This window comes from Lampetra planeri, chromosome 8 (assembly GCF_965212315.1).
Source record: "Lampetra planeri chromosome 8, kcLamPlan1.2.h2, whole genome shotgun sequence".
NCBI lineage: Eukaryota > Metazoa > Chordata > Hyperoartia > Petromyzontiformes > Petromyzontidae > Lampetra > Lampetra planeri.
Window position 1 is genome coordinate 5,487,081 of NC_136114.1, and position 27,083 is coordinate 5,514,163.

At 42.8% G+C, this 27,083-nt stretch overlaps 1 protein-coding gene across 1 annotated transcript; it reads right to left on the minus strand.

Moving 5' to 3' along the window:
* Nucleotides 1-7: 7 nt before the first annotated feature.
* On the minus strand, nt 8-26,158 carry LOC144720226 (TBC1 domain family member 15-like). Its single transcript, XM_078596764.1, has 17 exons — nt 26,085-26,158; nt 19,760-19,900; nt 18,212-18,286; nt 14,793-14,964; nt 12,322-12,541; nt 11,806-11,917; nt 9,785-9,982; nt 8,853-8,981; nt 7,616-7,719; nt 6,386-6,480; nt 5,053-5,169; nt 4,640-4,740; nt 4,323-4,422; nt 3,574-3,671; nt 2,619-2,735; nt 2,105-2,191; nt 8-1,101 (listed from the first exon to the last, which is right to left on the minus strand). Exons 1-17 carry the CDS (start codon nt 26,109-26,111, stop codon nt 823-825), a joined length of 2,172 nt encoding a protein of 723 aa, XP_078452890.1. The 5' UTR covers nt 26,112-26,158; the 3' UTR covers nt 8-822.
* Between the last annotated feature and the right edge of the window lie 925 nt (nt 26,159-27,083).

A 27,083-nucleotide genomic window follows, 5' to 3' on the forward strand; every position in this document is an offset into this window, starting at 1 on the left:
TAATCTATTGTAATCTATCGCCATTACTAAATATAGGGATATCACATTGTCTCCCTTCGTTTTTCCAGCAGGCTGATTGGTTTAGACACTTAAATATAAACTCAATAACTATTAAAAAAACAAACGCGTTGTAGCCCAGTGTCCTGCAACCGAGTTTCAAGTCAAAGTGGTCTCGTATCGCCATGGCCTAACGAAAGGTGTCCATACTCAATTGGCATGCGCTGCTGCAATGCAATAAATGTGCTGTTAAAAATAAACAAGCCTTGATTCCTCGTTCTCCCTTTGAGAATAGGTGCCATATTCCTGATTTACAATTACAAATGTAAAAATGCGTTTCTCATCTCTGACATTGTAAGTAGATTTAAGCGGTCCTCAGTAAAAAAAAAAGTGGTTAACGCCTACCCTATAATAGTGTTAGTGTTGGACAGAGTTAATGTTAGAACTCGGGCTCAGTTCATGGCTAGGGTAAGAGCTAAGAATGTGGCCTTAGAGCTTAGGGTTAGACCAATGTGATTTGGCAAAAGTTGGGATTAAAGCTAAGGGTTTGGAATTAGGATAATGGTCTGGGATTTGGGCTAGGACAACAGCTAATGTTTTGTGTATCAGCTGGAATAACAAAATCGAGGGTATTCATTTAGGACTAGGGTTAGAGCTACGGTTTGGATTTAGTGCTAGGATTATAGCTAAGGTTCGATTTAGGTCTCAGTTTAAGTTTACAGACAAGGTCGGTGACCGTGTGTGTGGTGCCGAGTAGAGGGGGTTGCCTTCGCCGAGTCAGCGCCGCCAAGAGCCCCACGCTACCTCCCGCCCGCCTGCGGTGGCTCAATTCCCACCCTCGTCGTCCTGCACGATCTCTATGCTGCTGTCGGCCATGCTGGCCACGGAGGAGCTCTCGGCACGCGAGCCTCGAGCAGGGCTGTGGCTCTCTCCCACCCCCGACGGGCTGCTGCCGCCGCCGCTGCTGTGGCTGCTGCTGCTGCCACCGCCGCCACCACCGCTGCTGGTGCTGCTGCTGCTACTGTTGCTGTCCGACTCGGGCGTGCCGGCACCCACAGTCTCCTCGCCCATGCCCAGAATCTCCAGGATGGAGCGCGGAAGCTCCTGTGCACCGTGTGACAGGGGGGGGCAGTGGGGTGAAGTTGAGGCCTGGTTTAAGTTTCCAGTTTGGTTTGGTTAACGAGGTGAAAAAACTCAAGGTGGCAGGAAGCGTCTCGTTTATCGAGCATGACCTCGGTCAACAAAATTGCAAAGCAAAACTAATTAATAAAGTTCAGCAATGAAGCAAATAGAAATCAGAGCAAAAACAAATGTGTCACATGAGAAGTCGAAAATATTGTACCAACGTATTCAAAGTTAAATTATAACATTCCTTGCAGTGTATATTGGCTTGGGCAGATACTTTTCAGACTGATCATAGTATTATTACAGATTAAGGTCCGTAAACATTCAAGAGATATAGTGACGAATGTACTCGTATGTAAACAGACAAGGATATTTGTAAAATGCAACTGCAAGTGAAGTTATCGCAGAGAATCAACATTTTGGTTATTCTGGACAATGCCAAATAAGCAAATGTGTGCACAAGGTGTTTAATGCCACATGATAGGGCCCTTTGTGATATAGCTTGCTTAGACAGCGTGTGTGCATGTGGTATCACCTGCTGTGGCAGTTTGTTATGTTATTACAGTGTGACAAGTTATGTATCGTGACATTTTATCGCTATCAGCTGCATTATCCGGTTTTAGTGGCAAAACCAGGCTCATAGGGACATTAGGTAGTTTTAGCAAGGTCAGTGGGTCTATATTTAGGTGTACAAGCAGGTTACCAAGTCAGACAATATATAATGCACAAGAAGGCAATCACCTAAATTCCATAGCAGTGGCTGTGACAACTCCACCATTGATCACACCGACTTTTAAAACACCTCATCTACCATAAGTATACAATTAGGATTTACATGGCATCTACATGCAACCTTATGTCTAGATCCTGTTCAGAACAGTGGTATACAAGCATGACTGGGAAAAAATAGTTGTATGGATTCTTGTTTTTTTTGGTAAGGGGTGGGGGAAGAGGGATGGTCATAGGCAGTGATGCCACTCACTTTGCACTGGCTCAGCTGCAGGTATATTGCCTGCCCCCTCTTTAGAATCTCCTCCACGTCCAGCTTCATAGACAGCTCGTTCACATGCTGCAACACGGCAAGACATCCACATTGAGCAGCATTCACCACCACCACCTCTGCACGGTTTCGGAAACATAATCACCGGTGCCCATATCAAATGGTGCAATATTAACCGCAAAGTAAATATGGAGCCCGACATTATTATGCTGAGCTGTGTAGAGTAACATTACTCATGTGCGCTGTGGTATATGCCCGAGTAGAGAAGGATATGCGTGTTAAACAGTATGACTAGAGCACTTAACTCACAATGGGGCAGTTAAAAAAATAAAGGAAACTTACAGCCAAAATGTAATAATCATCCTAATAATACACATGGCATATCATTTTGATAATATCTACAGTTGAAGAAAGTATGTCTGAGCTATGGAAAGAGAAAGCCATACTGCCCTTAGATCAAAGTGCAGTGAGAGGTCAAGCACAGACGGGCCTCTACCTTGAGGATCTCGTTGAAGCCGCACTTGGCATCCATCATGTGCTGCCTCTCAATGTCGAGAATTGCACAGCAGAGCAGCAGGTGGAAGTTTTGGCACGGCAGGCCGGTCCACATCACCTGCAACACGCACGCACACAGAGGATACACGGGGACATGAGTATCATCTCAACAACACGGCCCCGAAGCCAAACTACAAAAGCGAGCGCTTGTCTTACAAATCTAATGCCCCCGTGTCTATACGACTGTGAACAGATTTGAGATCTGCATGTCAAAGTCAAGTACAATTTTCTCCCAGAACAAACAATAAATGTTGGAGTTTTTTTCTTTTATGGATGCTTAGGGAACGAGATGCGTTGTGATGACGTGTAAAACAAACGGCACAATTTTAGTTGCAATTGATTGTCCACATTCTCATGGCAAGGATAATTTTCTCTCCAGGAAAATCGCCGTTTGATTTCCTACAAAACGGTACCAAATTGTATCAACCCCAATGTCATGATAAACAGTCCAAACCCTGACAGGAATCTGAACCTTCACACTTGCAATTGTGCAAGCAAGCTGTCACAAATCACAACTCATCAGAAATCTGCGTACAAACAGTCACGCTCTTCACTGGCTTCCTATTGGTATAAATGAAAAAAACTACAAAACTAAATTATTATTTTATTTTACCAGTTCTTTTTCAGAAGTGACCTGGCAAAAAAAAATAGCTCAATTTTGTGGCATTTCATGTGGAAATTGATAGCAGCCAAATACTCTCAACGTATGTTTCTAAATGTAGAGGGGAAAAACCAGAGGAGCCGAATAAAAACCCGCATGGTCACAGGGAGAATATGCAAACTCCAAATATGCAAGCGTCAGGGTCGGGACGGAACCCACAACCTCCTGTATTGCAGAAGAGGTAGTTGACATCTTGCCACCGCGTCACCGCTATGAATGTGTGTGGCTGTCTTACCTCCCAGAGGCGCAGGATATCTTGGAAGGAGAACTCTCGCTTGAAGCGAATGAGCAACCAACGGAAGCAAAAGTACAGGTTTCCAGAGTCGTGCGTTTCTGCGATAAAAAAAAACCAAAGTTCTATCGATGTAAAAACACCTGGAACATGAAATGTTTATCTTTAAAAAATGAATTTACAAAATTAAGATAAACATGGGTCGAGTTTTCTACTTCAGAGCAAAATCTAGTTAGTTAGTAGATATATGGTATTTTGTAAAAGATCCCCCTTTGCAGTCACGAAAGCTTCAAATCTAGAATTAATACCCTCTTACGGGGAGGAATTTCACCTATCTGTTAGAATTTTTAACAGACAACGAGACAAGAAGTCACAGCTTCTCGAGACACTGGCCTTCCTCAAGAGATGCCGCGATAACAAGGTAATACCCATCGCTTTACCACATTCTGATAAGCTCCTCCCCCCTCTCCTCCCCCCTTAACTGGTATTTAAGAGCTTGCATCTTGAATCCCTCCCTCACTTGATGCAGCAAATCTGGCTGTGACGGTCCCACCTGATGACGGAGACTTGTGTTGCCTCCGAAACGTCGTGATTTTATTGTTTTATATTTATTAATTTTTATTTCATTTTTTACCTACGTGACTTTACCGAAAGAACTAAGAGTATACTCCCCTTCCATCGGAGTCGTCTCTTATCTAGTTAATTTTGTATGCAGGATTAGTGCAATGCAAGTGAGATCATTGGTCTCTTACCGAGGTAATCACAGAAGCTTGGGTCAAGCAAATGCAGGAGCTGACAGAGCTGCACGAGTTGAGTTTTCATTCCCTGCTGGCTCTCCTCGAAGTTGTGGTGCTGTGCCACGACAAATCACGCATCAACAATCAAGGGGGTCGGCATTCTGTCGGCTTCATTGGAGGAGCTCTCAATTACGACCGGCAAGCACTACTCACATATTTAATCAAGGTTGATGTCATACTTTGGTTTAATCACACTAGGCCTTGCCCCCAAGGGATAAGCTGGTGCATTGGAATGCGTATGTTGTTACCTTGGGCCTGAATGCATTACTCACCACTTGATCCATGTAACCTACAAAGCACCAAAAGGCATCTACTTCATTTTCCTGCACGTACAGGATGGGGGAGAGCAGATCACTCATGCCCTGAACGTATCCTGCAGTCACACACATGGGGTAATGACAAAGATTTCCATTAAAACTTATAGATTGAAGCACCAAAGAACTGTCATCAAGAACTGTCACCTAAAGCCAAGACAGCACGAGAAGGAGTAGGATGGACAGCACCACATTCAGCCACCTTTGAATTGACACGGGGAGAAAAAGACAGATTCAGATACCATTTACCACATATGCACATTGAAAGAGCGGTTGCTGTTATCTTAGCACAGTGCGCTAAACACGAGGCCAAAACTCCCAAAACACAAGGCAAAGATTCCCCATGCAGCCGACAGAGACTTTATGCTTACCCAGATCAAAGTCGTACATGCAGTAAGTCATCAGGATGTCATTGAGCAGGGTGAGCCCTGGGTTGTTCGAGCCCTCATAGAACTTGTTGGTGCGGTCTGTCCTGTTAACGTCCTTCTCTGTAAACGACGAACAAAAAAATATAACGGGGGCAGAGGTGAGACACCACCCCGTCACATCATCAGCAAACACATGCAGTGAAGCGTCAAACACCGAACCACAGGCGGTACACCTGTGCTAATATCGATGCACAAAGTGCAATTCATACCCCAATGCATACAACGTAACAAGCATTGTATTAAAGCCAGAGGTGCCTCCACAGATGTCACTTGCACTGCCAAGGACCATCAAAGCTTCCCTTTCACCGTTAACTCTGTTTATGCATTGCTGCAAAACTGTAGACTTGTATTGCACTGTGAGCAAACATGCACTCGTTTGCTATTACAGATGGGCCACCTTGTTTTGCAAAGCCAGCAACAAAACACCAAAGCGTATTGTTTTTTTAATTATGTACCTTTTACCAACAGCAACTTTGAGTTAAGAATTTAGCAGTACATTTAGTATAAATACAATCTTGAACACACTAATTCATGCTGGTTATGATCACAGCAAAAAAAAAATAAGCAAGCAATGTCCCTTGAAAGACACTTGCAGCAGCCTTGGCACTGTAAGAGGAGCACTCTTAACCTGCAGCTTTTTATAATTAAAGCTCCGTATCTTAAATGCGCCAGGCATATTGGAGCACACCTGTAATCCAATGCATTGGAGGCATTTGTTTGTGGACCGTGTGGATTTGTGAACCTCCCAAACCCACTGGGCTGCAAGTTGAGATCTGGAGACCTGTCACGCGGGTGTGAGGTTCTACATAAATCATAAATGATGGATGGTGACAATGATGTGGCAGTACAGCAAGTAGGTGTATCATGACATGGTTTATCTCAATGTACTCCAGTTTCCTTCCATAGGCGAAAGTGGTCTTAAAAATGGCAAAAGTGTTCTAACAAAAAATGGTCAAACATCCAAATACAGGACCCGCCTGAAAACTAATTTTGAAACTCAAGTGAGGCCAAGGCGTTAGAATGCATACACAATGATGGTCAATCTATCAAATGGGTGTTTTTCTGAAAACATGGCAATACTTCGAGAAACACACAAAGGTATGAAAAATGCAGATAGGTTCTGCTTTCTACAAGCTAGCACAACACCATATAGGTGAGTATATCACATACGGGATAAACGCTGTGTAATCTACTAACCCCACATATGAAGTCAGATTTATGAAGTGGGTCACTATGCACTCTACACCAAAACTACACAAAGCATAAAAGTTGGTACCGATTAAGTTCTTGTAATCGCGCAGGTTCGAATTCCTCTTTTCTTGTTCTTCGCTCACAGATTTCCACTGAAGCTTCATGCGGAAATACTCATCCCTATGCACAGTGAAACAAATACTCTTAAAAACAATTCAGCGAAATTATCTACATCAAAACATTGATTGTCCCCTCCTAACAGCTAAGAGAATGCATACGGTCTCTAATCTGTTGTGGTCAGCATATAACTGGGTAAACAGTAATCAAGTTATTGCAGCTCACAGTACAGCTTACCACTATCAGTAACGAGCTGCATTACTTAAACAAATCAGGGTATCAACCAAATAATGTCCAAGGCTACCAAAGGTCATAAAAAAAAACAATGTTGTGCTCTAACATCTACCTTGAGTGTCCTCCTTGCCTAGATTAGGCCTACATTTCTTTTGCTATTTAAATGCATTTAGTTTTAACTTTCACTCTTTTTCCAAGGTGTTATTGGATATCAGAACTGACTGTAAATGTATAACTGAGCCACTTCTGATATCTTTTTTTTTAAAAGGACATTGCACTGGCTACCACTATACAGCAACAACATTTCACCTCATCACAGGAGGATGTGTTTTGCACTTGCATCTGTCGATTAGGTTTTAAGCAATGGGCTCCTGTAACATGTAGCTTTCTATGCATCAGAACCATGTTTAATGAACTCAAAGAAGAGGTTTTTGATAATGCCAATTCCAGTGGTGTCAACAGTCAGTAGACCATTAATGCACTAAAATTATTGGCAGTTCTTATCTTTATAGAACCCACTTAAATTGATTAATTCCACTATCTACCAAATGTTCTCAAGATTTTCTGTTGACCAACCAGCTGGGAGGTGCAGTGGTCATACTACGTGACTTGCTATCGGCAGGTTTCACATTCAGATCCTGGTTAGGGGGGGTCTAAGCCCCACATCAATCTGGCGTCAGGAAAATAAACATCAGCATTGTGGGGCAGTTACTCGCTGGTATCCTGTGGAAAACCACCAGAGGAGAATGGAGTTTTCACCAATGGCTCAGAGCCATGAGTGCACAGCCTCAGTACTTTAATGGTTTTGTCTGCTATCAATCACACGAGAGGGCATAATACTGTGACGCTGGATCATTTATGTAACCGATGCAGAGCTCTTATTTTTCTCCAGCGCTGCCTCTGCTGCCCCCGATCACACAGTTTGTGGTCGTGTGTTGCGAGTGCCGAATTGGCTAGCACGCACGCTTTCTTCTTCACGACGGCTTTTCTCTCCTCTGTCGTGCTTGTCCAAGGGTAGTATCCGAGCACGAATTTCCAAACCTCCTTCCGCAGCGAGTGCGCCAGACCCTACAAATAACACCAGCAACAGGCCGTTCAATTAATTACATGAAGACGCATCCAAAATACAACATTTATATTATTTTGTATCAAGTGAGCTTGAAGCTTTGTTTTATGGAGAAAAACGTTTTTTTTCTCGCATGACAAGGCAACTTTCAAGTAATGCCCCCTCTAGTGATATTACTGGTGTATGACTGGCCGAAGTGTATTAACATTGCTTTAGTGTGACAACTGCCAAACATAGATTTAATCTTATAGGTGCTTTACAAGGGTTATAAGTGGTACGATGGTGGTATGGTATGGTGAGAATAGAGATCGGTATGGGGAGGGAGGTTAGTGGGTACGGTAATTACTGGGGTACCTAGGGATGGAGGGGAGGATGGGCCATGGAGAAGAGGTGGGGGTCTTGAGGGAGGAGCAGAAACGAGACAGAGAGGGGTGTGGCTTGCGAGATAATACTTCAGCCACAATATTAACCCACAACTAGGCGATAATCAAATTTTGACTTAAAACTTTCGTGATTGCAGGAATTAATATTCTTGGTTCTTTTGGTAAAGTCACGTACATTTTTATTATTTTCAATAAAAATAATAAAATAAAATAAAAAAATTTGATTATTCTTTTTCCATTTACGTGACTTTACCGAAAGAACCAAGAATATAGGCTATAATAATTTCACCCGCTAGCCAAGAATGCCATGGTGTATAGCGGGAGACACACATTTGTGACGTTTTTCTCAGGGCACTCTGGTTTATTCCAACATGAAAATTCAAAAAAGGTAAAAAGGCAAAAAGGAGCAGCCATGAATTTGCTTGCAGATGCCACTCTTGGCAGAGGGGCCTCCAGTGGAGGAAACTCGCGAGAGTCCTCGGCTAAAATGTGGATAATGCCGTTTCTTTAAAGACACCTGGCCAATGTGGAAGAACAGGCAGAAAAAAAGTAACCGTCCTAAAATCCCAATCCCTAAAAAACTAAAAAAAGACTCCAAACAGCCACTTATTTACCATGGAAAGATGCAAAAAAACACTGAAGAAGGTCCATTGCGCAACATGTTACTTACGATATATTATATTTCTGTTACGAGTCAGCGTCTGTAGCCGAGGAGGTAAGAGTATTTTGGTCAAACAAAATATTATCGTTACCCCTTGGCAGATGGCAGCCTTCAGTTTGTCCACGTCACGCACTCTCCCTTCAGGGTCCATGTAGCGCTCCCACTCCTCCGTGCTCACCGGCTCCCGTCGCTGCACATTTGGCCTGGGGCCCAGTTCGGTCTGAATGCGCAACCGTGCAGCAAGTCAGATTAATAAAGGTTCCGGAAAAGGAAGACTGCATCAACAACGCCGGCATCTGAGGTGGCTGGATGGAGTCCAGAAGCTCGTAATGGCCATGGCACGCTCAGGCAATATCACTGGGACAATGAATTCATGATTACATTGGGTTGATTGATGAAATGATGGCTGCAGCAAGGAAATTAGATTTTTTTACATACATTTGGCCAATGCGAGTTCTAAACAGTATTTTATCTTAGGTTGAATGGCCTTGCAACACTCTTTAAAGGGTACATATCCTCCAGGGGCGATTCTTTGAATTCATGGGACATTTCACTGCTCGTGGTGAGAATTTAGCATAAGTGCCCTGGGGCCTTGGGGATGTGTCACTATTCAGACATTTTCTAACATAATTCTATTTCTATCATCAATTATTGAATGGCGTTCTTTTGCCTCATGCCATGACACCAACAGCAACGTTGGAATACATGGAAAGACTGGGCCCTATTCAAGGAATGAGGAATTTCAGCACTGGTTTAGGACCATCAGCAAAGATGAGTACTGCCTAATGCTCCATTAAGCAAGGCAATACATTAACTTCAGCTTCGCAGATGACGCACACAATGCAGCATGAAATTACATGAACATGTCTTTGGCCTAGTCAGACTTAGGTACGCATTTGTGTAATAGCATTGGTGCTAAAAGTCAGACCTTAAGACCACACGTGCTGATGTCAAGACATTTGCTCATGTTTCTTTACACCGTGCCGCCCCGCTTACGTTTGTGTGCGCGCGAGTTGCACTCACACAGGTGATGAGCTCGAATCCTGGCTCCTCCTGCTGGTTGATGTTGAGGCCAGGGATGGACTCGTTGAGGAGGTCCGCGATCTCGTTGGGGGGGCGGTGGCGCGGCGCTTCGTGCGGCTGCGCCAGTGATTCCCGCAGGAAGTTGGTCACCTTGGAGAAGCTGCCCAGCGTCGTTGTGTACGGGTCCTTGATGAACTTCTGCAAGGGCGGCGATGAACAAAAGCACCGGCATTTTATCAGCTTACAGCTCTGAAAAGTCAGATTTGTGACGTCGCTATAGCCAACTGTGTGGTGATGTGGTCTGAGCCAGTGAGTTCACAATGAAATGTTGTGAGTTCATATCTTGGTCATGGATGAACTCAGCTAAAAATATTATGTGGTTGACCACTTAATGCAAATCTAACAAAAATGTACACCATTGGATTGCAGTCGTAAACGGAGAGAGTTACTGCCCCATGCTCATTAGAGGAGGGAAACACTGCCTTGGCTTTTTTTGCATTGTACTTTATCCAAAATAAAATCCCCAAATAAATCAGTACTCGATGCAAGATTGAGTAAAAAAAATAATGTATGGCTTGAGGCATTTTCAATGATCAAAGCTTCACTGTACAGCACCATTTATTGCTGTCAAATATGACATTGCAGCTTTGGAGAGAGTGCCAACTTGGCATCCAAGAAAAGCTAACTATGGCTCAACAAAATAGTCTACTGGAGACAACTAAACTATCACCAGATGATTTTGAGGACTGCAGTTCAGCAGATAATGCTGGTGTTCGCATGCTTTTGAGCGAACGTTATCATTTTTGGAGGAACGAAATTTAGATTATGATGTTCATTGAGACATTCCGTCCTGCAAGAATTCCAACTCATTTGGCTGTCAACTTATTGGACGGTCACATGGCCAAAAGGCAGTACTGCAACTACCAAAGCAAAGTAATTTTCTTATAAATGTTATCTCTTCCTAAGCATAGGTTTTGTCTCTGTACTCTAGGTTTCCTCCAACATGAAATACACCACTTAAAAATGAAATCACCATTCATGCCAAAGCAGTGGAGGACCCTCCTGAATAAAATCACTGAGACTCAGTTTGATTTTTCCGTATTGAATAAAACAAGTGTTATTTTATCTGACTGGGTGAGGCTGCAGCTGGAGTGCACTTGGGTAGGTCATGAATAGTGCTGTAGAAGGTCAAAATGGTTATTCTTTGATAAAAATGGCCTCCCCTGCAGAAACGTGAAATATCTACAATTAAATTTCGACTTAAAGCTTTCGTGACTGCAGGGATTCATCTTCTTGGTTCTTTCGGTAAAGTCACGTAAAAGGGAAATAATAAAAATAAAACATAATAAAATACAATTCTCACGACGTTTCGGCCACAACGCAAGCAGCCGTCCTCAGGTGAAGAACAGGTCTGTCAGAAAGACATTCAGACGCTGTTCTATTTTTTTTATTTTATTATTTCCCTTTTACGTGACTTTACGGTAAGAACCAAGAAGATATCTACAATTAGCTAAGGGCCAGAGATAACTATCACCCCACTGAATTTTAGAGTATGAAGACAATTTCACTTTCAAGTTTCTTCTCTTTTTTAGTGCTGCCTAACGGCGTGTGCGACTTCACGATGATATTGGTCCCGGTCTAGCACAGCGTGTAGAGTTTGTGCTGTTGTTAATTGTAGCCATGTTTTGATGTTACTGAGCCATGTCGTTTTTGGCCGTCCTGGTCGTTTTTTCCCTTCGATTTTTCCTTCAAGAATTTGCTTTAATAGCTGGTATTTGTGGTCGTTTCGGGCAATGTGGCCTAGGTAGTAACACTTCCTGCTAATGATGGTCTTCAGCAGTTGCATTATAAATTTGGTGCACTGGCACGTTGAAGACTAAGTCAAGCTGTCTGCAGATGTCAAATGCTGTGCCCGTGTCATACTCGTAACACTATAGATAAACTTTAAGCAGTCGCCCCACGCCCCACGTACTGTGCAGTGGCGTTCGTTAAAGGCGCCTGGCAGTCGGCGTGGTACGTACCGACACAAAGTGCGGCGCTCCGTCGTCAAAGAGTTGCAGCTCGTCCATCGACTGGGAGAGCGCGCGCGTGTCGTGGCAGTGCACCAGCGTGAGCCTCGAGTCGAGCGGGGACCTGCACAACAACCAGACAACTTCAGTGTCTTGTGGGTGCACGTGCGTGCGTGCGTGCTGTGGGGAGCGGTAGTGCAGCGGTTAGCGTGCTGCGCTATGAGCCCGCTAAGAAGCCGGCCACCTGAGTTCGATTCTCGCTCACGGCCAACACCAGTGACAATAATTTTAATCGGTCCTGGGCCGCCCATAGGTTGACTCAGCCTTAAAAGAATACCTGGTGCGGTGTGAAAACATCGCCACTGTGGAGACCAAGGCGGCCAGGCGTGGTGCTGGCCACCCTTGTGTGCCGTGTAGGCCTTAATTGGTGCTCCAATCAGCCCTTGCCCCAACAGTCTGTTACAGGCTATACTGGGGATCTTTGTTTTTGTGCGCACATGTCAACGTTCCTCTTCCATCTTAACTGACCGGGTGAGCGAGACGTAGCGACTCAGTGCAGTGAGGAGTGCTTTGCTGCCCCCCTGGTGGAAGTGCAGGGCCGGGAAGGAGGTGCCGTCGCGGATGATAAAGATGAGGTAGGACCAGCCGAGGCCCGGCTTGTTCTTCCTGATTGACTTGAGATCAGACAGGCTGAAGGCAAATGCCCACTTGCTCTTGCGCGCATTGGACTGGAAGGACACCCCCGTTTCTACAAACCAAAACAGAATAAGGAAATGAAAGACCAGCAAAATGTGTGCCACCGAGTCAGCTTGACCGACGTGGTACCTTAAGTCCCTGCAAATGCTTCGCGAACGTGGTGTGTTATCACAGCCCGCTGTCCTGCTACACTGTTAAATATTTGACTGAAAACAGAATTCTTTAGAACTGCTTTTTGTGTTCATAATTTGTTGTCCGTCCCCCGCATCTCTGATTACCATGGTAAGAGGTTCAATATACATACAATACATACACTGTATACAATTAGAATTTAACTTGCAGAAACTGTTTTACTTAATTTTCGACACTCAAGACCTGACACACAGGGGGATGTAAGACTGCATAAATATTTTGGAAATTTGATTTTGCAACATAAGCTAATGATGGCAAGTATCTAATTCCTCCAAATACAATTCCTGTAACGGGAATGAATAGCAGTTTGTGTCTCCGCTAAAACGTTTAAACAATAATACGTGTCATTATCTATGCCACGAGTACATCTATGCCCACATATTTGGTATCATGCAAATTAATATGCCGATAAATACTGGCTTTGTCCGTTAAATTAGCGAGCTCGAATATTTATTGCGCTCTCCTCTTAGGTAAACGTTGATGGCCAGTGCAAATACAAACAAGGTCAGCGTGCATCAACGCTTACCACAGCACCACCAAATGAGTTTGCCGTTCTCAAATGCAGCGTTAGCCAGTGGAAAATTCTGACACATTTCTATAATATGATACTGGCTGATAGCAATAGCAATTTCCCCCCAATAAAAAATTTAAAAAAGCATTAACAATTGTGAGAACCTGAAACCAGGCTATGGTGACACAGAATGTTTATTACATAGACACAAACATTCAATGTTTGCTGTTCATTACCACCAACATTGTGTCCCAAATGTGCAACTAAAATTTCAAGCACAATGTGAATAAATATCCATTATATCTAAAAAAGAACACATGTTAACTAGTTATGTCGTCTCTCCAATATGGCATTCACCAAAACCGATACAACTTGCGTCTTTAGCTGTTTTAGAGTATAGATCACAGGGTGTCTTGAGTGACACATGGACATTTAGCACAAAAAGAGGTGAAGGCCAAATTATGTGATACATGTATGCAGTGGACTATACTAGCCATTGGAACCCACACTAAAAGCATCAACTCAATACTCTTGAAAACGTCGTCTCATCCCAAACAGAAGGAGGGAATTTGAGTACAGGGCAATAGAAGTGCTGGCACCTTGCTGATGTTACACGATTTTTTTTTAAATACTTATTCATAATTATACAGCAATCATTCCACCAATGATACATCCACAGTACTTTAGTAAGCCTCCCCTTAAACCAACAATTATATTATTATACTTTTTTTTCAGGAGGTTCCTGCAGAAGTTTTTGCAGTAGTGGGCGATGATTACTCTGCATAATCCGAATTTAATGTGGATTTCTTTTTTAACTTATCACGTTTGGACCATGGTGCTGGTACAATTGACCTACTGTTGTAAATTACAACACAGGATCTTTAAATTCCACTCTGAAGTAGACGACGTATATATACAGCGAATACACCCAAAACAATAACCAGGGCGGTTGCTGGATACGAACCATAAACTTTAGCGAGCAAGGGGTGAGTATGCGTCTGTTGGGCCATGTCACCATCCAACAAAAGGCACACCATTTCTTAGAGCTGGAATATTTTAAATGAAACTACATCTATTTGTGTGTGATCAAGTGTCCAAGCACATACCAAACTTTAATCACTTGAGAATCAGATTCATAAATAAACAAAAAGTTGTTTTCCCCACTCGGTTGAGCATGGGGCGTCGCTAAACCCCGTATCTATATCGGTGTTGTTCACTCATTTTTAGAGGGGGGCCCACTTTTACCCATAAGACATCAGTGTGAGGGCCGCCATATCGCCTGCAAGGAGTGCTTTCACATTTGTGTATTGTTGGGGGCCGCACATCAGCCAGCGCCCGCGGGCCTTGCAGTGAAGAACACTGCCATATATGGTCCCGAGTCTGGGGAAAAACATCCTTCTTCTTAGGTCAGGAACGAAACGTAGATTAGAAGTCAGGCTCTGAGCCCATCAGAAGATGGCCTAATTTAAGATGAGAGATGAGGAAATCAACCTCGGTTCTAGATAATGCTGGCTCAGTGCTCTAACAAAGGAACATTTGTAACACAGAGAAATCCAGCCACCCCCAATAAGTTACATTTGGAGTTGTGCGATGTCGTTACCCTCTCTCTCAGAGCCGACTCTCTTCTTGTAGCCCACGGTGTGCACCACGGCCCAGTCTGGCTCGTATCCTGGATCCACGTCGTCTGCTCGGACAGGGCGCCCCGACACCGAAGCTCCCGCTGCTGCTGCCCCCGTGGGCTGCTGCTTCCAGTCCACAACCGCATTTGAGTCCTGGCAAAATCAAGTGCAGGCAAAAACGGGAGGGGGGGTCACACATCTCCCCCGCGGGCCCGCACATGGTGTGCACGGGTGAAGCCTTGGAATGTGGCTACTTGGTTACTGGGTGACTTTCCAGCGTTGGCTAGTGCCACTCAATCATTGTAACTTCAATAATGTTAAACTGTTTAGGTGTGAGAGAGCATTCTACATGTATTTGGTGAATTCTCTGTGCTGCCATGTTTTTTTGTTTTACCTCAGCCCACATTGGAGAAACATGAGATAAAAAACAGGCCAATCTTGTAATAAAATCAGTTATGCGTAACATTATTTGGGTTTAAAATTATCCATACAGGAGGCAAAGTGCTGAAAGCATAGAATAAACAATTAGGTTGCGAGTTTAAATCGGAGTCAGTGGTGGCGATTCATGAATTTAGGATCAATAAAATTAGTATAAAATTAGTACCACGTTTGGGGAAATCAACAACAGTTGTCCTATGAACTGGCTCCTACCACTGGTTTAAGGCTGTCAACTGGAGAAAAGGATCACCTCATATCTATTTTGGCAGAACACCACTTTGGTGTTTCATTTTTGGTGATTGACTTCTGTTTGTTTTCTTTCCCATATCGCACAAACTTAGCTTCGGTTTGCTCTTTCAACTATGAAGGTAACACGACACGTGCTTTGTTTTCCGAGGCAAACATCAGCACAGTTCTTTCCTTTCAACGTTGGCAGCTCTACAGCCCGGACATTTTTTTTTACCAAACTTTAGACAAATGCAACACCATGACACATGCCATTGCAAGTGACTAAATGGTTCACTAAAGAGTGAGTTTCACTTGATAAAATGTGCATGGTTATTCAAAGTGAAAGTGTCTTCCTGCTCATATTGAGTGGGAGGGGGAGCAACGCTTATCTCGTTTGGCACCTTTGAGCCAATTGTTGAAATTATGCATTCCGATGACAAGTGCCAGGATCTCCATGGTAATTATCTATTTTAAGCACTCTACATGCAATACAGCACATCACACTTAGAAAACAAGAGAGTTGTAGTAATAGCTTGGGACGTTTATCCTGATTATTTTTTTTCAAGAACCCAGAATGTGGACATCGCAGAGGAAGATACAAATTCAGAAAATGTGTCAAACCCAGAACAATACACCCTCGAATGGGGGCTCGCTGCCCTGCTAGAGTAGGGGGGCAATGATTAGGAGCAGCAGATTAACGAGGAAGCAGAAGAGGGAAGAGCGAGAGGAAGGTGAATAATGTAACTAAATAAAACAGGAAATAAAGTAACATGAGCGCGATGTCCAGGTTTATCAGCCCTAGGAGCAACGGTCGTCAGGAGCTTACTACAAAGTTTCAGTGTCACGAGCCCAGGTCTTCTGCTAATCTTAAGTTATTTAATATGTTGCTGCATTCGTATTGTTGTTGGAGCGTTTGGCATTTACACTCAATCTTCACATTCCAAAACATGGTTTGAGTGTGCCTGAAGACAAGCTGGAGTGACGCGCAGCTCTTAAATACACTCGTTGTAGAGGTATTTTTCTCCATTTTGTAAAACGTATCATTATTAATAGTAGCCACGTGTGACTTGTCTTTGCCCATGCAGGCATTGCCATTTTGTTCAGTGTGTCTTGTACCAATTATATAAGGGGAACACTGTCATTATTTGCCAACCTGAAAAAATGCTTTTAGAAACAAGATCCCAAAAGTGTTTTCAAGATAGAACTTTAGCTATAAAAGATCAAAATGTGAATAAAAGTACTAATGTGGGGGCAGAACAAGTACTGTTTCAATGCACATTTGAGTAATTTGAAAGTAGTGCCACCTACGGTATAACAAAGACTGTTTTTACACGCTTTTATTTAACTCACTCCATCTGTTGTAGCCTCAAAACAAATCTTGTAACTACATTTTTACACACTTCTCAATGTGCTATCGACTGCAAACTTGAAATACCTGTCATACTGATGACAAGACTATATTCTATCATAAAAAAATCCTAAATATATATTTTTAAACATTTTACACGCTTTTATTTAACTTACTCTGTGTGTTGTCCTATCCTAAAATCTTGTAACTCAATTTCAACCGTATTCCCAATGTCGTATCGACTGCAAACTTGGTATAGGTGTGTCATACTGATGACAAGACTATATTCTATCATTAAAAATTAAAAATATATAATTTTAAGTAATCTCTTTTACGGCTCTAATTGTACACGTTTACGGCTCTAATTATCCACGCTCAACTGACGTTGGCTGTAAATCACCACGGGGTCCCTTACGTCACGGCAAGCCTCGGGGAGCCACGCCCAGGGGCAGGAGATGTGGAAGGAGGGGAGGGGCGATGGGGGAAGGGGGCAGGGGGAGGGGAAACTCGGACAGTACATTTCATTAAAGCGTGTTTAAAAAAAAAGTATTTTTTATTATTTTATTCCTGCTGTGTTTGCTAATTTTGAGATGTGGCTAGCCACAGGCGATTTAATTATTTATTAATGATTTGCCAGCGCTGTTAACGTCAACCGATTTCCACATCTGACATACAACCTAAATTAAGCCGGCAACTGGGATGTCAATTAAAGTGAGGCTTAATTAAATTAATGTTGTGCAGAAAATGCAAGAGGTTGCACAGCTTTCATTACAATTGGCAGCGCAACCAAAACAAATATGCAAAAAAATGTGTGTTATCTTAAACTGCTCAGTTTACATTTGGATTATATTTTGCATAGTTCTTCTGTTAACTGACCTTTTATGTCCGCACTGCAGAAACAAATTTTTTTTTACCACCTTAAGAGTCACTGGCAGCCCTTGGCAAAGGCATAACATGCAGGACAGAAATTGCTGGGAGTCATGCCAAATATTACAAGCACAAACACGAGCTGAACACAGATGGGTAGAAGAGTAAGGCCAATGACAATCTCACCGATTGCACAACATTAAAATTATAGCATCACGTCTGCTACAAAGAAATCCTAAATGGAGCCCTCACAAATCATAACCATAGTGCCGGTGTAATTTCATATTGTTGTTTATTAGCTGTTCACTCCAACTGCAGGAGGATGTATAAAGCACAATGATCTCCCTGTGTAAAACATTTTAAAAAGGCAAGGCAACATAAAATAGAATTGTAACACATAGCTTCCCTAAAGCAACTCTTTATTTCGGAGACAAATTTTGAGTGTGTGTGTGAGGTACAATACGTGACCTATTCAGCCGTTAGCAGGGCTATATGGGTTAATGGAAGAAAGACGCATACCTTCTTCGGGCAGAGCAAATGCAATTGGTCTCCGTTTTCATCCACAGGCACCCAGTCTATGAAGGCATCGGTGCCCTGGGCAAATAAGATCAAAACGCGCTTCCAATAAACATATTCCCCAACACCAGCAAAACATTTCAACACAACGAATGACACTGAAGAAGCTTTAGGCAACAAAGTGGAAGCATTTTCTGCAGCAGGAGAGTAGTGGGTAATCACGACGTCGGAGTGGCAAGTAGTGAATTACGTTGAAGAAAACTAAATACTATTCCCTTCGACTGATGACCCACAGCCATTGGTATGAAATGTAGAATCAAAATTATCAGAAACAACAAAATAAATAAAACTATAATACAATTTTATTATACATGCAATCTACATGCAACAACATATCAATATGCTTTACAACAGTAGGGACACACAATGGAAAATACTGACTAAAACGATGGGTAGGAAGGTCTGCAAGAAACGTTTTTTAAGAATATTAACGACTAACACAGAAAATTAGTTATTCACAGTATGAGCAATTACATAAGACAACAACTAAAATGCAGATAATATACATGCGTGCACGCCGGCTTGTCTGTAACACGGCAACATACAGAAAAATGCAGTCTCGCTATAACCAGAATCTCCATTGGAAAGTCCACAGCCCGATTATATTCACTGGTTTGTCCTAACACCTCATGTGTCTCTATGAGAATCTTCTTCTGTAGGGCATGTGAAACGCAACGGACACGTTGACTACCACGTGTTGAGTTTTCAAAGCCTCTCGATGGCGTCTGGGGTTTGCCAGATGGATTCAATTTGTTCTCCCTGCAAAAGTTTGCGTTGGTGAGCATTGCCCAAGTGGCTTGCACTTCACCGCAGTCAGGGATACCTGCATTGTCCACTTATGAAGATTACCACACCATGAAAAGGTGAGACGTTTTAACCATGTAAAATAAAACTAGTTTTAATACTATAGAAGTGCTTTAGATTCACTAGGCTCAGACATAGCAACTTATATGTTGCGATGTTATTCACTGCAGAGTGATGAAGACAATTTGAATACATCGTAGGTGGTATCTATGCAGTATATTTGCAATTCATTTTCATTTCTTTTTATTATCTGGTTGCCATTATACAATACATGAGGAACACGCATTGGGCAGGGGAAGTGATTGTATGAGATGGAAATGGCTGAGAGAGTGGAATGATTGAAATATGCAATCAGTCACAGGCTGAAGAAAAGAGGAAGATTTGATCAGTCACAGGTGGAAGAAAAGGAGAAGAATTGGAGCTGTGACTTAAACAAGGAAAATTGCCAACAGTGAGTGTGGATGAGCAGGGGGAGAGAATACCAGATAGAGAGGTCAGCATCGGAAAAGAACACCCTTTCATTCACCACAGGTTGACCGAGGGATTCAACAAGCAGGTTTTTGGTCTGCTTAACTAAGGGAGGTATGAGTAAGAAAGTGCAGCGAGATAAGAGGGGTAAAACAGGTGGCAGCAAGTAGATGTACGATCACGAAAACCATCCCTTGACGGCCCTCGGGTCAATAGTACCTGGAAACCAGGCGCACCGGGACGCCCCTGGCTGTTGCTGGGCTTCTCAATGAGCCGAAGGATGCCAGGGATGAGCGAATCCTGGTCATTGTTCTTTTTGGTGCAGGTGTGGACGAACACACCGTCCTTCTCATACACCACCTGTCAACATGCCAGAACACTCCGATTAGCACGTGTGGCTACGTACGGTGCAAATAAGTCAACATACATACATACACAGGGTGAGGGAGTATTATATTGGCAATTGATATCTAAACCTGTCCTCGGCAAACCCCTTTTCCACTATTTTCACTTGGCCTAATGTGCTGTGCCAGCCTTGGTCACTGTTTCTCTGTTCACAGAAATGTGGAGTGAACACTTGGCATCAAGTGATACGCATTTTATAAACCCCCGAGAGATAATGGGATGAAGTGAGCTCCAATAGGGATTTAAATTCAAAACCTTCCAACTGTAAGGTGGGTATCCAGTGGCAGCCAGGATAATCAAATGGTATTCTTAAATTAAAATACATTGCCACAACAATCTACGCAATAACAGTTTGTCCTAAATTGGCAGTGTTCTCCACTCAATCAGAAGACAATGAAAAATGAGTCATTCCATTCCAGACTTGTACACCCACGTAATCTAGATTTATTTTTGCAGAGATACAATAATTATATTAGTGTGTTTTATATATAAAATTGTAAAACATACAGCTTGCATTATTCGCACTTAAGACCTAACACAACTCAATTAATTAATAATAATCATTAAGTTATGTATTGACATTTTACCAAGCTTAAATACGTAGGTTTTCTCGTTCTAAATACTGAATTGTGATGAAATTATCTATCAATTCTGCTCATGGCAATAGTGGCAATGTCTCCCTGCACATGTGACATTAAGATAGCACTTGTCTCTATAGGCAAACCTCAGGTGAGTCTTGAGTGGTAATTGCACATTTTCATGGTAGAGGCACGTCTCATATATTATTAATTTATTGTTTGCACAGATCTATTGTGCCACAAACAAGTTAACAAATCAATGGCATACACCAGCTGAGACAATTTGAAACGGAGCAATAGTCTAATTAATCATGAACAGTGACCAATATTACACGTTTAATTTTGTATGTTTTCCAAAATACACCATATGCATGGGAATTTTTTGAAAGAAGGCCAATTCATTACAACAGCGTGAACCTCAAGCATATTGCCACTTATTAAACCACTCCAATGACCCACCAAGAGTGGAAGTCATGGCATATACATTCATAAAGCCTCTACACAGATACATCAACTTGTACAAGTGATGATAAAAATTCCTGGGTGTCCTCGTACTCACACAATAGTCAGTGTGTACATTGATATTCTTGGTTCTTTCGGTAAAGTCACGTAGAAGGGAAATAATAAAATAATATTAATATAAAACAATAAAAATTCTCACGACGTTTCGACTGCAACACAAGCAATCATCATCAGGTGTGAAATCCAATCCAATTTTTATTGTTTTATATTTATATTATTTTATTATTTCCCATCTACGTAACTTTACCGAAAGAACCAAAAATATGAATCCCTGCAGTCACGAAAGCTTTAAATCAAAATGTACATTGATGTTTATAAATCAGCAAGTACTGTGACAATTACCTTATAGTGCCAGGAAAACATTATAAAGCCGCTAAAGGCCCTGTGGCAAGAAGCCGGGTGTGACTGCTTCACCTAACCCATAAATGAAATGACAAAAAAGTCAACACATTCATCAATAACACTTACTGCCTTAAAAGAAAAAAGTAAAGAATGCATAGCAGTGCTGCCAGAGGTCCACTTGAAAAACATGGAAAATGTCAACAATTCAAGGAATGCTTCAAAATATGTAATGAACAGGTAACTATGGCAAGTTTTTTTCATTGTTTTATGCATTTGGAATGGCACAGGCAGCAATAACATTCACGCATAATATCAGGCAAACTACTTATACGATACCCTCCCCCAATCTGACAGATTATTTCCAGTGTTTGTGGAGGACTCTTGCTTAAAATCCTAGGCAGCCCACAAGTAATAGTTTAATGGGCCACATGAGCTCATGAGACTCAAGAGAAGCTTTGCTAAAATGTTGCTGGAAAACGCTTATCTAGAAAGCTCAGTGGTTAATCTACTAAAATTTCCTATAGCTTTTGTTGAGAAATGTCCACAGCTTCCAACAGCTTCGAAATTAGCTCCCAGTGTCAAACCACTTTCCTGCTTTTCCCCACTTACTAAGACCATACGAGAAAGCGGTTTCAAAATCAGTTCATGTCACTGTTTACAAAGCCAAAACATTACCTCAGAAAAGACTGTTTCAGCAACAGCACAGCAAAGAGAAGCAAAGCATATGTTATTGCACTCATGGTCACGAATAACACGTAGCTTATTTTAAGGGTACTAAAATAATCCAATATTTAATCAGTAACGCCTCACTGAGTCTCAAGACCTTTTCATGAGTGTCATGAATTGATAAGCTTAGCTAAATTCTTGGTAAGTTGGAATTTGGAAAGCAACTGGAGTTGTGAAAACAAAACTAGGTCAAAGGAGAGAATGCACAAAATATCCATCGTAAGAATCCTACTTGCTGTATTGCAATTATTGGAATAGAATCTGTTCAGTCCACCACCATCTGCACCTCCAAAGTGCCGACCTCCAGGTATGTGCATGAATAATTCAGGAATGTCATCAAAAGAAACAGGTATGTACCTAGCTATCTAAATCAGCTCAAAACTTCCATAAATCACGTGATTTATTTAGGTATGGCCAACCCCACTCTGCATCCCTCCATTCTCCCTACCCCCTTTGAAAACACACACGCCATGCAGCTCACTCGTGATTGCTCCTTCATTCTCTCTCACTCTCTTCCCTCACCTGCTATCACCCTCTCATCCACAACTTCTTGGCCCAGTCATTCCTTCTCCCCCCCCCCATCTTCCCTTCCCTGCCTGGCACTCATTTGTTCCTGCTACTCAGCCGTGCCCCTTTCCCGTTCCTTTTTCTTTTCCCATAAATTACATCATTGAAGCCACTTCCTGTGGTATGACACGGGTTAAATATTTATCATGTAAATTATACAACTTAATATTTTACTGTATACAAAAAGGGAGATTAACAATAAACCATATCAGACTGTGATATTCAAATCGTGGACATTGTTGAGTAACTCTTTAAAATGAATATTACTTACTAGCATTATTAGTTAGTACATTGGGACTGGCGATTCTTAGATAGCCGTTTTGATCTCCCAGTGTGACATGTGTAATAATAGAGAAGTTTCTCAAATCCCCCCGGGCGTCTGTCCAACCAACAGCATATAAATAGGGATACCACAGTTAATCGATCGACAGGTCGCGTCTGGTGGGTACTCCCATCTCTTTCAAGACGCCTTGACAATGTAAGAGAGCATGCCAAATAACACTCTCGAGATACCCTTTCGACTTCCCTCTACTGGAGGCAGCTCTGCTAGCAGTGGCACGAGCCTTTGCTTTCTTCAGTTGAGAAAATGGTGTTTAAAAGGTGTGAAACCTACAATCCAACAAAGTCCAATCCAAAAGTGGCATGTGGAAAGGTTAGACTCATCACTTTGTGATGTAAACACGCCAAGCTAGCTAAGCCATAAACTATTACTATTAGTGCACGTGGCAGACATTGGGTAACATCTTTGGAATTTGCCAAATCAACACAAGATGGGCTCAACGTTTTGACTGTTTACAAATGTGCAACTTAATGCACGCACATTGGATTCAATCTGTGGTGTAAATGTCTACAGAATTATGAATGAAACCCTGCACAAGTCAAAGTGTCCCTCTGCTCTAAAGAGCAATGAGGCAACACTCATCTCCAATGGTGCATAAAGTCCAGTGGTGGAAATTCTGCATTTCCATGCCAAAGCCTGTGCTCACCATAAGTCTGCTGTTGACTTTCCACAAAACGGTACTTAATTGTAACGGCCCCAACGAGATGATAGGCCAAGTGGACTGAGAATGGATCTCGCGACGGTCCAACTATCAAGTGTTCGAACAGCGATTTCAAAATAAACTTACCATTAGACGAAATTAAACTATAACGTATATGTACAGTGCATCTAAACTGTGTACTATACAACAGATTTGCAAAAAAAAATCAGCCGCAGGCTTTGATTCCCAAGTCGGGCCAGTTGAGCTATCATCTTGCCAAGTGGGTGATGAGGTGATCGATTGATCTAAAATGCTTTAAATGGAATCGATAATGCATTGCATCAGCTATAATTACGAATAATCGGCCAAGCCGTATTAACTGACGCAAGCAGCTTGCATAATCGATCAATTATAGGACCTGATGAATTGACCGAGCCAGAGTTAAATCGATAATGGACTGATCATTTGAGCCAGATTAACATACAGTACCATAATAAAACAAACAATCAATAAACGTATTAATTAATCGAGTGATATCGATCAATCGTGAATGGAGCCAACCCGATTGACGTCGATGTATGTTGCCACGAAAATGAATATTGTCACGTAAAATGCAATACCACCGGACCGTACTACCAGGAAACCGATCAATCGACGCGATTTCATCCATCGGTACCCCAGAGGCCCCGTTACGTCCACACAATTGGCGCAGTCGACGTTTCTCATCTCTTTAACGTTATACTCTTAGGTTTTTTTCGGTAAAGTCACGTAGGTAAAAAAATAAAATTAATAAAATAATAGAAATAAAATAATAAATCACGACGTTTCGGAGGCAACACAAGTCTCCGTCATCAGGTGGGACCGTCACAGCCAGATTTACTGTCTCAAGATTTACTGTCTCAAGGTAAATTTAGCTGTGACGGTCCCACCTGATGACGGAGACTTGTTGCCTCCGAAACGTCGTGATTTATTATTTTATTTTTATTATTACTTTTATTAATTTTAATTTTATTTTTTTACCTACGTGACTTTACCGAAAAAACCTAAGAGTATGAATCCTTGCCGTCACGAAAGCTTCAAATCATTAACGTTAGCCAATGTGCTGCGATCCAATAGCCTAATCGGTTAGGTCTGTGGTCGTGTTAAAGCAGTATCGATCTCACCTGATGACGGTTGGTTGTGTTGCGATCGAAACGTCGTGATCTATTAATATTCTACCTTAATAGGAAACATATATAATAACAGGCGCTTAAATGTTTTTGATATGACAGTTGTGCAGCAATAACATTTAATGAAGTATCTCTCTCAGCAGGTTGGTTGTATCCTGATATGAAATAACGCCAATTTAATAGCAAATGAGATCCATTTAAAATAAAATACATGAATTTTTAATTCAATACATTTGTTTGATTTAATATTTAGAAATATTGATCAACTGCAACCGTGCTTTACAGTGCGATATAGATGATTAAAACTTATAATTTTCTTAAATTATAGAAGATAGGGATATTAAAATTGAATAATTATTAATACTTTAATATTAAAGGCTGTGGAGTCTACACTGTGGGCAGCAGAGGGAAGTATACCATACATATTGCTGTACTTTATCTCTATGTACTCTTTGATTCTTTCGGTAAAGTCACCGATAAAGTCACCTACGTGACCTATGTGACTTTACCGAAAGAACCAAAGAGAGAATGGATTCCTGCAGTCACTAAAGCCTCAAAGTCAAGATTACCATCGTTATGTTTAACATGAATAGCAGCGAGCCGAGCAAGGCCCGCGTACTCATCGATACGGATGTAAACATGGGCAGTGACAACTCTCCTCTTACACAAAGATCAGCCCCCCCCCCAATCCCAGTGTCGCCTCTAACAGACTGTTTGGGGGGGCAGGTGCTGTTCGCGAGCACCTACGAGGGGGTGGGGGGGGGCAACAACCACGCCCGGCCACCTTTGTCTCCCCAAGTGGCGGCGTTTAGCTACACACCGCACCAGGTAATCATCATTTGAGTCTAAGACACACAACAACAACAGCAGCCATTCGCCACTAAGTGGCGGTGACGTCACAATGGCGTCTGTGCCAGGCTAGGTGCACTTTGAGGTCACAGAGGCGTGGGTCTCCCCTATTGACAGACTGGTGGGGGCCAGTGCTACGAAGACCGGCACGGTACACGAGGGTCGTGCGTGGCCAGCAATCACGCACGACCGCCTTTGTCTCCCCAAGTGGCGATGTTTGTCACCCACACACTCGATCACATTCCAACACACAAGCAAGCAAGCCAGCGCGGGCCGTCAACACTCGACATACACATCACCACAGACGTGTTCATTAACAAAGACACCGAGGAATAACAACAACAATGACGACGACAACAACAACAGCAGCAGCAGTCGTAGCTGGTACACGAGGCGCGGCTCCCACCTTGTCCACCCTGCTCGCGGAGGCCATGACAGTCGAGTGAGTGACGCCGCGTTTGAATTCCCCATCGCGGACAAGCAACGGGAGGGGGCGGTGCCCGAGGTAGCCCCGCCCACCGTTTGAATTCCCTAGCCAGTATAGGTAACGCAACCCCCCACCACCCCCCCCAGAACTATTGGATTACGTACAGCGGATAGGTCGGGCGGTTGGGATATCGTAGTCTGTATAAGCAAAACACCGATGTTGCTGCGTGCTTATTCGCGTGGCGGCGTTGCCATTGGTGGGTGCGAGGTCACGTGGAGGGCGCGTGGGGAGAGGGGGGGGTAGTCACGCGCGGGTCGGAGGGTGGCCCCCGGGGCGTGACGTCATTCACCCCGCCCCCCTACCCCCAGGCGGGTCGTGACGTCGCTCCCAGCTGCGGCTGTTGGTCACGGGGCGTGACGTAATTGTTCTACCTCCCACCCCCTCTGTGACGTCACTGCCAGCTGCCGCCGTTCGTCACCGGGCGCACGGGGTCGGGCACCCCGCGTGGGGGAGGGGGGACCCATTGCGCAACGCAAATACAACGTTGATGTGTCATCAGCAGCCTTGATCTATCCACTGCTCGATGGAGGCCTCACAAATCCGATGCAGCAATCAAGCTGCCAACTTTCTCCATCTCATCCAGCGGTGGAAGTCCTCAGACACGTTCCTTCTCTTTATTGGCTGAACCTCCGTTTCATATTCTTAGGTTTTTTCGGTAAAGTCACGTAGGTAAAACATTAAAATTAATAAAGTAAAATAAAATAAAAAAACATATTTTATTCATTTTAATGTTTTACCTACGTGACTTTACCGAAAAAACCTAAGAATATGAATCCTTGCAGTCACGAAAGCTTCAAATCTAGAATGAACCTCCGTTTGTTCACTACTCTACTGGATATCTATTAAAATAGCTGTATAGCTCATCGGATTCTTCCAGTATAAATACATATTCTGATTCTTAATATTAACCATGGGCCG